Source organism: Phaethon aethereus, assembly GCF_964289735.1.
Source record: "Phaethon aethereus genome assembly, chromosome: 26".
NCBI classification, from domain to species: Eukaryota; Metazoa; Chordata; class Aves; order Phaethontiformes; family Phaethontidae; genus Phaethon; species Phaethon aethereus.
Genome location: NC_138602.1, coordinates 5,255,123 through 5,270,049, shown reverse-complemented (window position 1 = coordinate 5,270,049; position 14,927 = coordinate 5,255,123). Strand labels below are relative to the sequence as shown.

General features: G+C 67.1%; 1 protein-coding gene across 1 annotated transcript in view; it reads left to right on the top strand.

Annotated features, from left to right (window-relative positions):
• Positions 1-5,727, top strand: part of EFNA2 (ephrin A2) — a gene marked incomplete at its 5' end in the record, with an annotated part of 47,291 nt that extends 41,564 nt beyond the window's left edge. The window contains 2 exons of the mRNA XM_082011044.1: positions 2,193-2,258; positions 3,419-5,727. Coding sequence (XP_081867170.1) covers positions 2,193-2,258; positions 3,419-3,540 — 188 coding nt within the window. The 3' untranslated portion in view covers positions 3,541-5,727. The remainder of the gene's footprint in view (positions 1-2,192; positions 2,259-3,418) is intronic.
• Between the last annotated feature and the right edge of the window lie 9,200 nt (positions 5,728-14,927).

The following is a 14,927-nucleotide window of genomic DNA, read 5'->3' as shown; positions in this document are numbered from 1 at the left end:
CGCTGGCGCAGAGGCACAGCCCTGGCAGCCCCGGGCAGCGGCCCCACGCGCTCCCATGTATTCCCACGCTCTCCGGCGCGCTCTGGTGTGTTCCCGTGCCCTCCCGGGGCTGCGCTCCCCATCAACAGATGACGCCCAAGCTGGCCGCCCGGCTCGGGGGGCAACGTCCCCACAGGCACCCGAGCACTGGTTGCAGGGCCGGGGCTCCCGGGACGGAGCGGATCGGGCCCCCGTTGAATTCCCACCTCCAGAGCAGCCGGGTGCGGGGCCGGGGCAGGGGATGGGGAGAGGACCTGGACCGGCTTCCTCGGGAGCCCGCCGGAGCCATGGACAAACAAGCTAACGGGGCTCGGATCAGGCGCTGGGAGTCCGGCAATCAGTAAAAAGAAAAGGAAGAGAGAAACCGTGACCCCCACGCGCTTGACGGTGTCACGGGGAGACAGGGGCGCGTTCCTTCTCGCGCAGGAGCCAGCCGGCATGCTTATCTTCCTTATTATTTCTCCCCCTTTTTCCTAAAGCATCTGTTTTCAGCCCACTTAATTTGTTCCTTTTATCTATATTAAATTACCATTTTTGCCCCCCTCTCCCTCTCCCCCTGTAAAATGTCACTCGCGGAATAACCGCATCTACAACTCTCTCTCTCCCCCCGCCCCGTTTTATTTATTTATTTTATTTTTTTATTTTTAATGTCGTTAGGGAGAGATTACACAGAAGTAAATGGTGAAGCTGATCATTGCTAAACCGGTTAGAATTCACGTCATGCGGAACATCAGAAATTACGCCTCTTTGAGGAACCGTATTTAGCAGACATGAAAGAAAAGAAATTACCTCCTCCTCGAGCTCGCAAATTGGAATGCCATTAACCTCGCCGGCACGGGGACGCGCTCGTGCCGCCCGCGCCGGGTCAAGGGCACGGGCTGGCCCTGGGGACGGAGCCGGCGGACGGAGCCGCGGCGGGATGCCCGCGGCGCGGCAGGCCCCACGCACGGCTCGCGTGACCTTCTCCTTCCCCGGGTGGGGTGAGGCGGCACGGAGGGAAGGAGAAGGGAACGGGAAAACAAAAATCGTGGCGGCTCTGCAGCGTCCCCGGCATCTCCCCGAAACGGCTGCGCCCGTTCCGGTGGCGCGGGCGAGATGCTGACCCGGCTGGATGCGACCGTCGAGGGGTCTGGGGGTGCGCGGGCCCCTCGCGGGGGGGCGCGGGCGTGCACAAGGTGGGCGCGCAGCGCTGGGGTGCAGAGAGGGGCCGGGTGGGGGCCGGGAGCCCCCTCTGCGGCTGCCCCGCGGTTTTTTATTTGGTAAAAATAAATCAAACGGGTCCTGTGGAGCCCCGGGGGTGGCCCCGGTGCCACCGTCCGCGCGGGGACCCCGCCGCGTCCGCCCGCAGCGCCGGAGGGGACCGCGCGTGCCGGGGCAGGGCTGGCCCCTTGCTGCCGCCTCTCCTGCGAGCAGCTTCCCAATTCCCCCTTCTTCCAGCCGAAATTCAACTTCATTGCCAATAATGCTCTCTTCCCTTCTTTCATTCAGAAAAACGAGAGAAAAGGCAATTAAATTCCTTTAAAAACATATATATGAAAAAAATCCCATTTTCTCCCGTTGAGAGGGGACTCGCACCAAGATCATCATTGCAACTGCTCCCTTCCCCCCTCCCGGCGCAGTTTGGGTTTTGTCCTGTGCCTTTGTGCTGGCGCTGCCCGTGCTCCCGCGGCCCCCAGCCCCCCCGGCAGCCGGCGCAGGGCGGGGGTGAGGGCCGGGCCGCGCCGCGCCGGGGGTGCCGTGGGGCCGCCCCGTCGCCGTCCCCCCCCCCGCGGGCTCCCTGCGGGCCGCGGCCGCCCGGCTCTGGGGAGGGGGCTGCCCCTGGCGCAGGCGGGTGCGGGACCCCGCGGGACGCCCGGGAGCCCCCGGCGCGGCCTTAGGACCCGCGTTCCGAGGGGCTTCGGCGTTTATTGGAGGCGACGCCGGGAGGGGACGCGGACCCGGCTCGTCCCGGCGGGATGTTCCCCGGCTCGGGGCAGGCGTGGGGGCTGTAGCCCTCCCGGCTCGGACCCCCCGTCACCGGGCGTGCGGGGACCGCCGGGGGGTCCCCGAGGAGGGTCCCTGCCCCGAGCCGGGCTCTGCTCCAGCCCCGCGGCGGGGGCCGAGCCGCTGCCCCCCTGACCCGCCCCCTCCTCTCCCCTTGTGCCTCCCTGCAGCCGCGGCCCCCCCGAGCCTGGTGGACAAGCACTGCCTGAAGCTGAAGGTTTACGTCCGGCCGACAAGTGAGTGGGGGGGGGCCTGGGGGCGGCCCTGGACCCCCCCGGGGGTCCTGCCCCACGGCGCGAGGGAGACGCTCTCGGCGGCTGGTGGTGCGGGGCGAGCGGGGACCCTGGAGGGGGCCGGGATGCCGCGGGTCCCACCTGGGTAGCACCCCGGTGGGGACGGGGAGGGTGCCCGCGGCGCTGCCAGAGCCGTCGCGGTGGCGTCTGGACCGCAGCGGGCGCGTCGCCTGCCTGGTGGACGTTCGCTGCTGAGTTTCAGATGGAGGGGGGGGGAAATAATAATCTCTGCACAGTGGCTACTTTTCAGAATCAAATAACTCAGCCATTTAAAAAAACAAATTAATAATTTTCTTCTCCTGTTAACGTGTAATTAGCAAATGGCAGCCGCTCTCCCTGGGGAAGGGCTGAGTGCCTGCGAAATGTCACCGTTTAAAAGGATGTCTTTCTTTTTTTTTTATTTGCATGGTTTTAAAATAAAACCCAATATAATGAAACCATCTGTAAAAAATCATTCTGTTTTGTTCAGGACTAGGGCATAATAGGGGGGAAAAAATCTCTCCTGATATAATTTTTCAGTATTTTAATAATACTGGGATTTTATTACGCCAGTGCCTCGCAGAGAGGAAGGGCTGCCTTTGTGCTGAGAGGGGCTTCGCCCCGGGCGCTGCGGGGTGCTGGGCACCCCAGGGCCACGGGGCCCAACCCTGGGACAGGTCCCTGAAACCCCATTTGCAAGCGCCTGGCATGGGGGGACCCCACACAGGGACCCTTCCGGAGGGGATGAGGGGACCGGGTGCGTGGGGGGGATGGAGCGTCCCCAGACAGGACCCAGCTCTGGATCCGGAAAAACCCTTAATCCGGTAACAACCGTGCGCGATCTGAGCCCGGGGACGCGGGGCTTAGGAGGGGTCGGGATGCGATGCCGCCAGCTCCCATTGAGCGGGCGGGAGCGGGAGCGACGCATGCCCTCGCCCACCCTCTCCCCTGCCCTCGCCCACCCTCCAGCCCCAGAGGGCACCCGCAGCGTCCCTGCGCTGCCGTTCCTGCGTCGCCATCCCCGCTTCAGGTCCCAGCCCAGCAGCAGTGCCTTCGGGGATGCCAGGGTTCGGAGGGGATCGGTGCCCCAGCTCACGCCTCCCTCTCTTTCTCCCCTTCCGCAGACGATTCCCTCTACGAGTCCCCGGAGCCCATTTTCACCAGCAACAACTCCTGCTGCAGCCTCAGGGTCCCGCACGCCGCGCTCGTGGTAGTGCCGGTCGTCTGGACGCTCCTGGCCTCGTAGCGCCGATGCCGACGTGCTGGGGAGCGGCGGAGGGAGCAGCCTGGGGACAGATCCTGGCCACCCCAAATTGCCTTCGAGCCGTGGCTCCTGCTCCAGCGGGATGGTGCCCGGGGACATCGCCAGCGCGGAGGGCCGGTGCTGCCGGCGAGAAGCTCACCCGGATCCTGACGCTGCGTGAAGTTCCCATCCTCGCCCGGCCACCCACGCCGGGACATCGTGCCGGGAATGGTGAAGGGCTGCCCCGCGGGACGGATCCAGGCTACGCACGCCGAAAGTTCCTATCCCTGCGCTGCGGCTCGCTGGGCTCCAGCCATCCCCGTTGGATGTCGCTTTTTACGTTTCTAGACCAAATATAGAGTCCTCGTTTGGTTGGGTTGGGTTTTGGGTTTTTTTTTTTTAAGAAAAAAGTGGTTTATTTTTATTTGTTGGCTTGTTTCAGTCCGGGCATCCCCGTGTCAGACTGACCCGCGCGGGGGGGTCCTGGCTCAGCCCCCTCCTGCGGAGCCCCTTGCCGGGGCGGCTGCGGCACCTTGCCTTCGCCCGGCCACGGGCAGTGCCGCAGGCAGCGCCGGGACGCCAGGAGAGACGGACGCCAACGATGGTGCCGACGGCTCTGTCGTCGCGGACTCCTTCCCAGCCCGGCCATCACTCCGGCAGCAGGACGTCGTGGCGCCGGCCCCGCCGCGCTTCCCGTGCCAACCCCCCTGCCACAGAGGCGCAGGGACGGGGGGCCCGGACGGACACGAGCCCCCGCTGAGCGCCCCGTGGGGTGACCCCGTCCCCACCGCTCATGCCACGGATGTCACCACCGGCCCCGTGGGACCCCGAGGTGGCTCCGCAAGCGGCAAAGCCAACCGGACGCAGCCGAGGGGAGCACCGGGGATGGCCGCTGGCGCCAGGAGCTCCGGGGCCGGCCGGCTGGCGTGGCAAGCACCGCCGGGCGCTGGGAGCCGGCGGGCCGGGCTCGCCCAGCAGCTGGGATCACTCCGAGGGCGCTCGGCTGGAGCCGGGGCTGGAGCCCCCGACCGCGGCAGGGCTGATCTTGCCGGGGCAGGAGGAGCATGCCGGCCCCACTGCTGCCCGCGGGGCACGTTTACCTCCTCCGCAGCCTTCTGCCCCGCACCGCGTCCCCCCCGACGCCTTGGCGGTGCGAGACCCCCCCCCGGGAGGGGCCGGCAGCCGCATGCGGGACCATCGCGGCGCTCCCCGTGGTCACCCCTTCGTGCCCCGGCTGCTGCCGGCGTCCCCGGAGCTCCGCGGCTGGGCTGGGGGATTTTTCCCTTTTCCTTCTTTGCATTAATAAGCAGCACCCACCCAAACCCCCGATCCGAGGTTGGCCCTGACCCCAGGGGTGGCAGGTCCCCAGAGAGGGCTTCCCCCGCAGCCCTGGGGCCCGACCCCTCCTCGCCTTAAATCTGGGGCTGTCCCAGCCGGGGGGGGTCCCACGCCCATACCACAGAGCCCCGCTCTCGCAGCCGGGGGCCGGTGGTCCCGGGAGACCCGGCCGAAGCCCCTCCTGCGGGCGCCTTTTCCGAGCGCACCCCAGTCCCTTCTGGCGGGGGGGGGGCCGGCGGGGGCTCCGTCCCTGTACATACAGCGCTATACTGTGAGCGGTTTTTTTTTATGTATTGTTGAGAATGAATTTTATGGAAGGGTTTATTTTATTTTTATTTTATTTTTATTTTTTAGACTAGGAAGCTGAAATCTCGCAATAAGCTCATCTCGACCATCCAAAAAATACAAAAAAAAAAAAACCCCAATAAAAAACTCGCATTCCCTGCCGTCCCGTCCCCGTCCCCGTGTGTCCAGACCAGGTCGTGGTTCTCGAAGGCGAGTGAAGGCATCGTGTTTATCCAGGGGATGAGGGAGGGCACCCACCCAGCCGGGCGCTGAGCACCCACCAGGCTCCGGCGAGGAGCCGGCGGCACCCGCCCGTCGCCGCGGTGCCGGCTCGTGGGGGAGCGACGGTGGCAAAACCTGGCCTTTGGTCTGTGTTTTATATATATATAAATTATATATATAAATATCTATATTGTGTACAGCGACTGTGGGAGAGTGGCAAAGCGAATGCGGCAGCGAGGCTGGCCGGGGCCGGCAGCCGCGGCGAGGGGGTGAGGGCTGGGGGTGCTCGGCCGGGGCCGGGCTGCGCCTCGGGAGCGGCCCGGCGTGGGCGCCGGTTCTGCGTGTTGGTCCCCGTTCCGCCTCGCTTCGTCCTTAGACACGCCGCTGTCGTCCTCGACGTCGTGCTGATGGTAACCGGATCACCGCCCCGTTTGGATTCTGTATTTTTTTATAATAAAATAAAAATAAATGTGGTGTGAGGCCATTGCTTTCGAGAAATGACTTTCCCTCCCACCGCCACGGCGCTTCGGGCTCAGCCGCGCCGTGTGCCCGGAGGGGTCCGGCCGGCCGCGGGCGCCGGAGCCGCCGGCCAGGGCGAGGCGGGAGGGGGCAACACTGGCATTGGGGGGGCCAATGCCGGCACCGGGACGGCCGCGCTCGGCTCCGTCCCCGCTCCCCGTGCAGCCCTCTCCCCCGGTGCACCGGGGCTGAGACACCAGACCGCTCTGCCGGGCGGTGTGTTAATTATGGGAAGGGTTTAATTACCGCGTTAATGAATAATAATGGATATTAAATTAATTAATATGCAATTGTTGATAGCACTTAATTATTGGAGGCGATGCAGCCTGGCGGGTGGGCGCTCGGGGCTGGCGTGCTCCGGCGTCTCCCCGGGCGCTGCCGCAGCCCCGTGCCGGGGCGGCGTTGGGCCGCCGAGAGGCGACACCGCGGGAGGCCGCCGAAGCCGGGCCGCCGGCACGCGGCGTCACCGGCGTCTTTCGCTGCGCCTGCCCAGCTGCCCCCCTTGAAAGAGCAGACCCCGCGGGGCGGGGAGGGCACCCCCCCGCTCTGGTTTTTCCTTAAGTCCTAAATAACTTTTCTGTGCGGCCCCTCTTCGGTCCCGGCGTTTAATGCGTACTTCGGCGTAATTAGCAGAATAGGAACGATCCGCTGTTAATTAATTTAGGCTCGTAGAGCCGACCCGAGGCTCTGAAGTTTGCCACGAGAGGGTGAAAGACTAATTTTGCTTTTTAATAAGGGCCGCCTGCGTGGCAGGCGTGGGGGGAAGCACCCGCGCCGACAGCCGGGGAGGCGGGTGCCGGGCTGAGCTCTGCGGTCGCTGCCGGCTCTGCCGGCTCCTGCCAACGGCGGGCTCGGGCCGCGCGAGGCGCCGGGGAAAGAGCCCGGCAGGGACTTACCAAAAAAAAGGCGATTTTTTCGACCCACTCGGTTTTTTTGAGGCCCGACTCATGATTTTTTTAACACTGGGGGTTGGAAATACGGAGTTAAAAATAGCGAACTGGCAGGCGCAAAGCTGAGACGGATCATCGTTAGTAATTAATTAATAGAGTCATGGATTTTTAAGGCCTGAAAGGGATCATTCAGAGCTGGCAGCCTGTCTCTCCCGCAGAGGGGGTGAGGTTTGATTTAAGGACTCATGGTGATGGAGAGCTGTGCCGGACGCTCATCCCGCTGGGACCTGCCCCGCGCCGCGCGTCGCCCGCCGCGCGTCGCCTGCCGCGCGGTTCGGTCCTTTGTTGTATTTAACGCGGGGCCGGATGGGGCACGCGGGGCTGGGGCTGGGGGTGAGGCCCCCCCGCCTCGTGCGCGGGGGTCTCTGCGACTCGGGGGTCTCGCCGGCCTCTTGCAAAGGGGAGAAGGGACGCGCAGACCCGCCGCAGTGCCCGCGTGCTGCAGACGCCGGCGCGCGGGTGGTTTGCGCCGGGTCGTTGACGCAGCTGATAACGGGGGCTGAAACGGCCACTGTGGAGTCGAGCCCCGGGTCGAGGGACGCTCGAGGTCCCGGTGCCGCGTCCCCTCCCAGCGAGCGGGGCCAGGATCATCCCCTTCCCGAGCATTGCCGCGTCTTGCCGTCCTCCCGCCACGTCCTAAACCCCGTGGGCAGCGCCCACGTTGCTCCCTGCCCAGCCGGAGACTGCGGCAATGCCGGGGGGATCGACCCACCGCAGCGGTCGGGCTCTCGGGGAGCAGAAACGGGATTCCCATCTCTTCCCTTGTTTGAAGTGTCTGGCACTGGAAAACAAAGGATTCCTCTGGACGCTGACCCGGAGAAACGGAACGCGTCTTAAATCCCTTCTTTAAACACGGTGGGGTGTGTGAAGGAAGGGGAATGAAACAGCCCCCAGCCCCGCGGGGTTCCCTGACCCCCTCTGGGAGCTCCCCCCCAGCCCCAGGACCCCCCAGATGTCCTTAGTCCCGGCCGCAGTCGGGATTTCACTGGTGGCCGGGGCTCAAGGGGCGGGATGGGGTGCAGGGATGAGCCGGGGTCCGGGCATGCCCAGGGCGGCGGGCTGGAGCGGGCGAGCCAGGGCTGAGGGATGGGATGGGGCACCTCCAGGACCCCCTCGCCCTGGGGTGCCGTCGGGCTGGGGGGGCCGCAGGCGTAGGCAGAGCAGCTGCGGGGCGATGCCCCCGAGCGCGGCTGGCACCACGGGTGGCCGGGGGGGTCACGTATGGCTGGCGGGGTCTGAAACAGGTTTTTACGGGCCCGAGTCCCCTCTAGCACCGATTTTACGTTGTCGCTGCCGGGGTTTTCCAGCTGCGTGGGTGCTGGCAGCCCCCGCGGTCGACGGCGCCCTTATCGGCGTCGGGGTTTCCGGGCTGACAGATGCACGGCTTCACCGCACCGCACCGTGGGCGGATTTACTCCGGGGTACGGCTGCGCCAATTAATCGGGACCCCAGGGCGCGGCGGTGGGGGGCAGGGCTGTGCCCTCCTTCCAGATGTTCAGGCGTGGGGTGGACCTCGGCTTTCCCACGTGCCGTAATTCCTCCGCTGAGCGGTGAAGGGGAGCTCTCCCAGCACGGCCCTGCTCCGGCACGCGCTCTCCCTCCTGCATCCTCCTCCTCCTCTCTGCCCGGGGCACGCTCAGCTCCGTCTCTCTCCGACCCGCTGCCGGCCCCACGTCTGGCCGCAGAGGCGGCGGTGGGAGCTGCCCCAGCGATCCCGGGGGGATGACGCTCGCGGCTGCGTGGGGCGGCTGCCGGGGTGCTGGCGGCCACGGGCGTCTGGTCTCCCCAGCTGCACCTCCAAGGGCACTTTTGGGAGGCGATAGCCCCGTGGCCGTGACCCTGCGGCGTCCTGTGTTGGCGCTCCCGATCCGCTCCAGCGCGAAGGCGCCGAGGCCAGCCCCGGGGCAGCTCAGGGGTCCTGAGCCCCCACGGCGGCAGCTGCGCGGTCGCGGTGTGCGCCTTTTCGAGGAGAGCGGCTACCGCGCGTCGCCACCGGCACGCCGCCCCTCGCTCCGTGCCAGCATTTCGGCATCAGTAGGTTTTTTCTTCCAACCCCATAGAGGCGGCAGGCGCACCGTGCTCCACTGGCCCGTGGAGTATCGCGCCTGGCACAGCGTCACGGCTGCAGACAGCGCAGGAGCCCGACCCGCAGCCTGCTCAGGAGGGTGCAGCCCCCCTGGCCCCACTGATATCGTCCAGGTTTACCCCTCGGCAAGGCTCAGGATCCGGCCAGCAGCTCACCAGTTCCCCCGGCGCCTCGCTGGCTTCCCTCCTCCTGTTCTCGCTCCGGATTCGGGAGCCTGCAGGCGAGGGATGCGCAGCTGGGTGGGTCGGATCCCTGCCGTGCCGCGCAGCCGGGTTTTCCCGATGTGCGCTGCACGGGGGCCGGGCCGGTGCCTGCTCAGGCAAGGGTGCCGCCTCGGCTCCTCCGGCAGCGCCGGGTGCCATGTGCCGAGGGAAACGTTCGCCATGAGGACGGGCTGAGCCAAGCTCTCCCCGGAGCTGCTGGAGGCAGAACGGGGGGGTGGGAGCACCCCGTGCTAAACACGACCCTTTCTGCAAGGGCTGCTGGATTCCCCAGCCTTCCCGGTGCCCTGACCCCCGCTCCGGCCAGCCCACCCACCGAAATGCTGCCCCCGGCCCACCACTGGCTGTGGGCTCCCTCCCAGCCAGCTGCCCCCCGCCCCCTCCCCAGCATCTGCCTTCGATTTGCTCCGTTTAAACGAATTCCCGGAGGCCGGGCTGGCCCCTCGCCTCCCTGCGTCCCTCCTGGCCTTGGGCTTTTGCACATGGTTTGCGGATGCTGCAGAGCTCGGGCTCCGGGACGCTGCAGCCCGCACAGCGGCCGCCGAGGTCTGCGCGGTGCCGTCCGGCTCGCTCTGCCGCCGCGGTCCCCGGAAGCCGTGCAGAGCAGAGGCCTGGCTGCATCAGGGCTGGGGGGCTCGTCCCTGTGTCCCCCAGTCCCGTCCCACGCAGGGGACCACCGCACCCCGCAGCACCCTGAGCGCACCGTGGGCTCGTGGCACCTACTGGGCTCCGTCACTTCTCTCCGGCGGCTCCCGGCGCAGGCCCCTGCCCCGTTTCGGCACGGCTCCGGTAAGAGCCTGCGTCCACCACCGCGAGAGGCGGCTGGTCTCGCGGGGGGACCCGCCGTCCCTGCCGCTCGTTTTCCGCTACCTGGCTGGCACGCCTGCGCTTGGCTCCCTGCCTGCCCTCCCGCCGCCCCCTCCCCAGCCTCGTGTCCCGGCGGGTACAAGCCGCACAACCAGAAACGTCGGTGGAGCGAGCTGCCGGCTGCCGAGCGCCCGGCGAGATACCGGAGCGGGGGGGCGATTTCTGCAAACGGCGCGGGAGAGGAGAGCAGGAGCCGCGGCGGAGCCGCGTCGCGGGCGGCGAGGGACGCGGCTCTCGTCGCCGCGCCCCGAGCATCGCCCGCACCTTCGCTCCCGGCCGAGCCGGATGCGGGGCCGTGCCCGGTGCCGGCAGCGGCCGGGACGGCGGCGCGGGGCGGGCGGGCGCGCGGAGCCCCCGCGCTGTCCCTTTGCGGCCGTCGATTTCCACGCAATAACGCGGCCGCGTGTGTAATCGCGTGCGGTGACGGCCGCCTCCGCCGCGTGCCGTTCGGCGGGGCCCCGCTCGCAGGAAATGGAACTTTTCGGGCCACTAGACGTGCGGTTTCCTTCAGCCGTTAATTCCCCGGCCCCGGGGCGAGGAGGGGGCGAGGGCGGCCTCGCAGGGGCGGCGATGGAGGGGTGGGCTGGGGGCTGCCGCGGCCCCCCGTGCGCAGCCGCAGGCGGCGACGGCTGAGAGCATCTGGGGAGGTCAATCGCCGCCGGGCGCCTTCCCTGCCCCTTCGCCCCCAGCCTCGCCGGCTCGGCTGCCGGGAGGGGCGAAGCGCCGCACGCCCGCCGGCCGCCCGCGCCGGAGCCGTGCGGGGCAGCGGTTGCTCCCCCCGGCACCGAGCGAGCAGCCGTAGCCCCGGCGAGCTCCTCTCTCGCGAGGTAACGGCGTTACCGGCGGACCAGCGGCTGCAGCGTGATCCTCCCGCGCGCTGCACAGCGCGTAAAACGCGCCCCCGGCTGAGCCCTTTAACGGCAACGGCTCCTGCCCGGGGGGCCGGGGGCCGCGCTCTGCCGCGGCGGTGCCGAGAAATGATTGAAAAGTTGGGGCTCGCCGCAGGAAACCCCCCGCTGGGGGGAGCGACGTGCTTTCCTTCCCCTGCCCGGTGGCAGATGAGCGGAATTGCAATGGCTGTTAACGGGGCGGCGAGCGGGATGCTGCGGAGGCTGCCGGGGCCGCAGCCGGGGCTGGGCAGGCGCCGGGGCGAGCCGGGACCGGGGGGGTCCGGCCCTGGGGACGCGGGAGCTGCCGGGGGACCCCGGTTTCGCAGCCTGGACGCGCCTTGCCACGTGAAGGGCAGCACGCCCTGGCGCAGGGCTGGTGGGCGCTACGGGATGCCGTACCAAAATAATGTCTTTTCGTCACAGACCAGAGCTGGGGGAACATGCCGGCCCCCAAAATTCCCCTTGGCGGGAGCTCCCATCTCCCGGGAGCCCGTCCGGGCCATCACCCTCCCCGTGCCACGGCTGAGCCGCCGCCGAACCGGCTCCTCGCCAGCGGCGAAGGGCTGCGCCGGGCTGAGCTGTTTGTAAATGCAGCCGGTCTGGAAAGCGGGAGGGTAAACACGGATGAACAGCCTTCATCCACTCCAGTAAATATTTTATATCGCACACCAAGAAAAGACACTCCTATTTAAATGATTTATAAAGGAAGATCATGTAGGGGTTTCTATAAAATATGTAGGGCTCCTAATCCCGACATCATCAAGCAAAGAGGACTGAAATCATATATTACCTTTTCAACAGCCTCGCCGGCTGCCGGGATACAACTGACAAATAAAAGTGTGTTTACAGCTTTTGGGCTCCTCTGGGGAGCGGTAAATCACGGTGGGGGTGGGAAGAGGAAGGGAGGCCAGAAATTAAGTGGCAATTTCTGTCCGTCACGGTGGCACAGGGCGGGGGATGCCGGACTCGGGGGGGCCCCGGTGTCACTGTCCTGGGCGGCGATGCTCTGGGCACGGCCATGCTCTGGGTGCGGCCATGCTCTGGGCACGGTGATGCTCTGGGCGCGGCGATGCTCTGGGCGTGGCAATGCTCTGGGTGCGGCCATGCTCTGGGTGCGGCGATGCTCTGGGTGCGGCGATGCTCTGGGCACAGCCATGCTCTGGGCACGGTGATGCTCTGGGCGCGGCGATGCTCTGGGCACGGCCATGCTCTGGGCGTGGCAATGCTCTGGGTGCGGCGATACTTTGGGCGCAACGATACTCTGGGCGCGGCCATGCTCGGGGTGCGGTGATGCTCTGGGCGCGGCCATGCTCTGGGCACGGCCATGCTCTGGGCGCAACGATACTCTGGGCGCGGCCATGCTCGGGGTGCGGTGATGCTCAGGGTGCAGCCATGCTCTGGGCATGGCCATGCTCTGGACGTGGCTATGCTCTGGGCGCAGCGATGCTCTGGGCGCGGCGATGCTCTGGGTGTGGTGATGCTCTGGGTGTGGTGATGCTCTGGGTGTGGCGATACTCGTCACCCGGCAGGGGTGGGCGCTGGGTGCAAACCCCTCCGGGGTGCCCACAGCTGCACTGCTGTGCCTTGGGCTGGTGCACCTCGAGGCTGTGTCCTGCTTCCCTCCCCAGCGCGGCTGCACCAAACGCAGCCATCACGGACGGGGTGTGCATGGACGCCGGCAGAGTCAGGGTCCAGCCCGTGGGGATTTGGCCGTTTTAACCTTGGGGCTGGCGTCCGCCCCGCCCCCCCCCCCGTTGCCCCATCCCCTCGCTGCACCCTTTTGGCTCCATTTATCGGCTTCCCTCCCACCCCAACCCATCCGCTGCCGCCATCTCCCCATCGGGAGCCGGGGGGACCCGCGGCCCCGGCAGACAGCACGCACCACGCGCCCGTGCCGGCGAGGGGCACGGCCGGCCTCTGGCAGCGGCGGCGGCGATTTGGCATGCGGCGGCGGGAGCCACCAGCCGATGGGGCCCCAGCCGCCGCGTTATTAAGGGATTAGCAAGTTGTCTTGGCGCTCAATTGTAGATAAGTGCCGCATTTTGTATTATCTTTTCACGCTGCACCGCGAAGGATGACAAAGAGACAACATGGGTGTCATGGCCTTCAGCATATCATTAAGGGTAATTTGTCTTGCGGGGAGGGGGAGGGCGAAGGGAGAGAGGGAAGGAGAGGAGGTGAGGGAGGAGAGGGAGAAGCAGCCCGGGAGGAGAGAGGGGATTAAAAACCAAGGCGAGGAGATTAGGAGTGAAATGCGAACCGTATTCAGAGTCAGCCAGGCAGGGAGAAGCAAACGGCCAAGGAGGGGCCGGCCGTGCCGCGGGGGCTCAGCCTGGCCGCTGGGGCCAAGCCGGCGGGAGAAAGCCCCCGGGCTGGGCTGGGGGAGGCAGGAAGGTGGGCAAGGCACGTGGGGGGCTTCGGAGACCACCCTCTTCTCTTCCTGCACGGGAGAGCCCCGGATCCATCCCCAGCCCCGACCCTACGCGTTAATCCGCAATACCGAGCAGCCGCGCGGCCGATGTCGCAGGCAGTAAGACGCACGCTGGAGGACCCCGGAGCATCCATTTCCCCCTCTCACCACTGACAGTGGCCATCAGCCCGGGGGGCTCCTGGGGGGGCTGGGGGCGCGGCCGGGGGGCCCGCTGCCCCCTCCGGCGCCGCTCGGCCCCGTCCTTGCACAGCGCGTGGCGGCCGACCCCCGTGGGAACCGGCACCGGGCGGCAGGGTCTGCTCCCCCTCAGGGGGAGCGGAGGGTAAGAGAAAGAGTAATAGCCAGCGGAAAACGTAGCAGGAATCCAGCAAAGCCCCCCAGGCCTGGGAAGGGGCGGCTGAGCCAGCGGTTTGCTCGATCGGTCAATCAATCAATCAATCAATCAGGAATAAAGGCGCGGGTATTGATCGAGGAAGATGGCTTTTCGGGGGCCGGGTAATGGAAAGACGCATCTGGAGACAGTCAGATGGAACCGCTAACGCCGCGGTCGCTGCTGCGGGGAGAAATCCTGTGACGGCAGCTCACCCTCGCCCCAACGCCGCTGCGGCCCCTTCCCACGGAGCCGGGGTGGCCGAATCCCCGTGGGGTGGCGAGGGGCCGGTGCCGGCCCTGGGGGGGCACAGCCACCCCAGGGCGAGGGGCGTCCAGGTGCCACCGTGGTCCCCCGGCCCCTTGCTCTGCCGCAGGGACCGGGGCTGCCGGGGACGGGGAATCCTCCCGCACCCCCCTCCCCTCCCCTTCTGATAATCCTGTTTTTGAACCAGGGGATTAGGATCGATACTTCAGTCCGGATGCTGCGGTAACACAGCGTTACACCGCCGCGCCAGTTCCCTGCTGCAACGCTTAAGGCAGCTTAAACCCATTTGTGCCGGGGAGTGCCGCGCATCCACGACGAGCTCCCGGCACGGCCCAGGCAGAGCCGCAGCGGGGCGGCTCGCTGGGTGCCAGCCTGGCAGCTGCCCGCACGCTGCCGGCCAAATCCAGCCCTGGGCGGCTGCGGCCAGCGAGGGGATGGTGGCCCTTTGGGCTTGGGGGCTCCTGGACCCCGGGGGGGCCGTGCCAGGAAGGGGTTTGCGTGCACCAGGGCCCCCGCTCTGTCCCTGCAGCCCAACGGGCAGGAGCTGCCAGGGACGTGCAGGCAGCGGCTGCCCACACTGCCTGTCCTGGGGCCTCTGCTGGCCCTGCTCCGGGCAGCCGAGCCCTCGTGCAAGCGCCCCTCGTGCAAGCGCCCCTCGTGCAAGGATCCCTCGTGCAAGGATCCCTTGTGCAAGCGCCCCTCGTGCAAGCCCCCCTCGTGCAAACAGTCATGGCCTCGGGTTTTGGGTGACCCCAGCTCTGCCCCACGTGCGGGCGCCCGAGCCGCCCCTCGCCGGCCGGCGGGACGGGGGGAGCGCGGCGACGTTTCACTCCAAATTGGCCGAGGGGTTTGGAGACAAACTCCCCGGGAGCGGGAACACGAACGTGCCCGTGCAGCGCAGTGCCGGTGAGTGAGAGCGAAGCTCCGTCTCTGCCGGGTGCTGG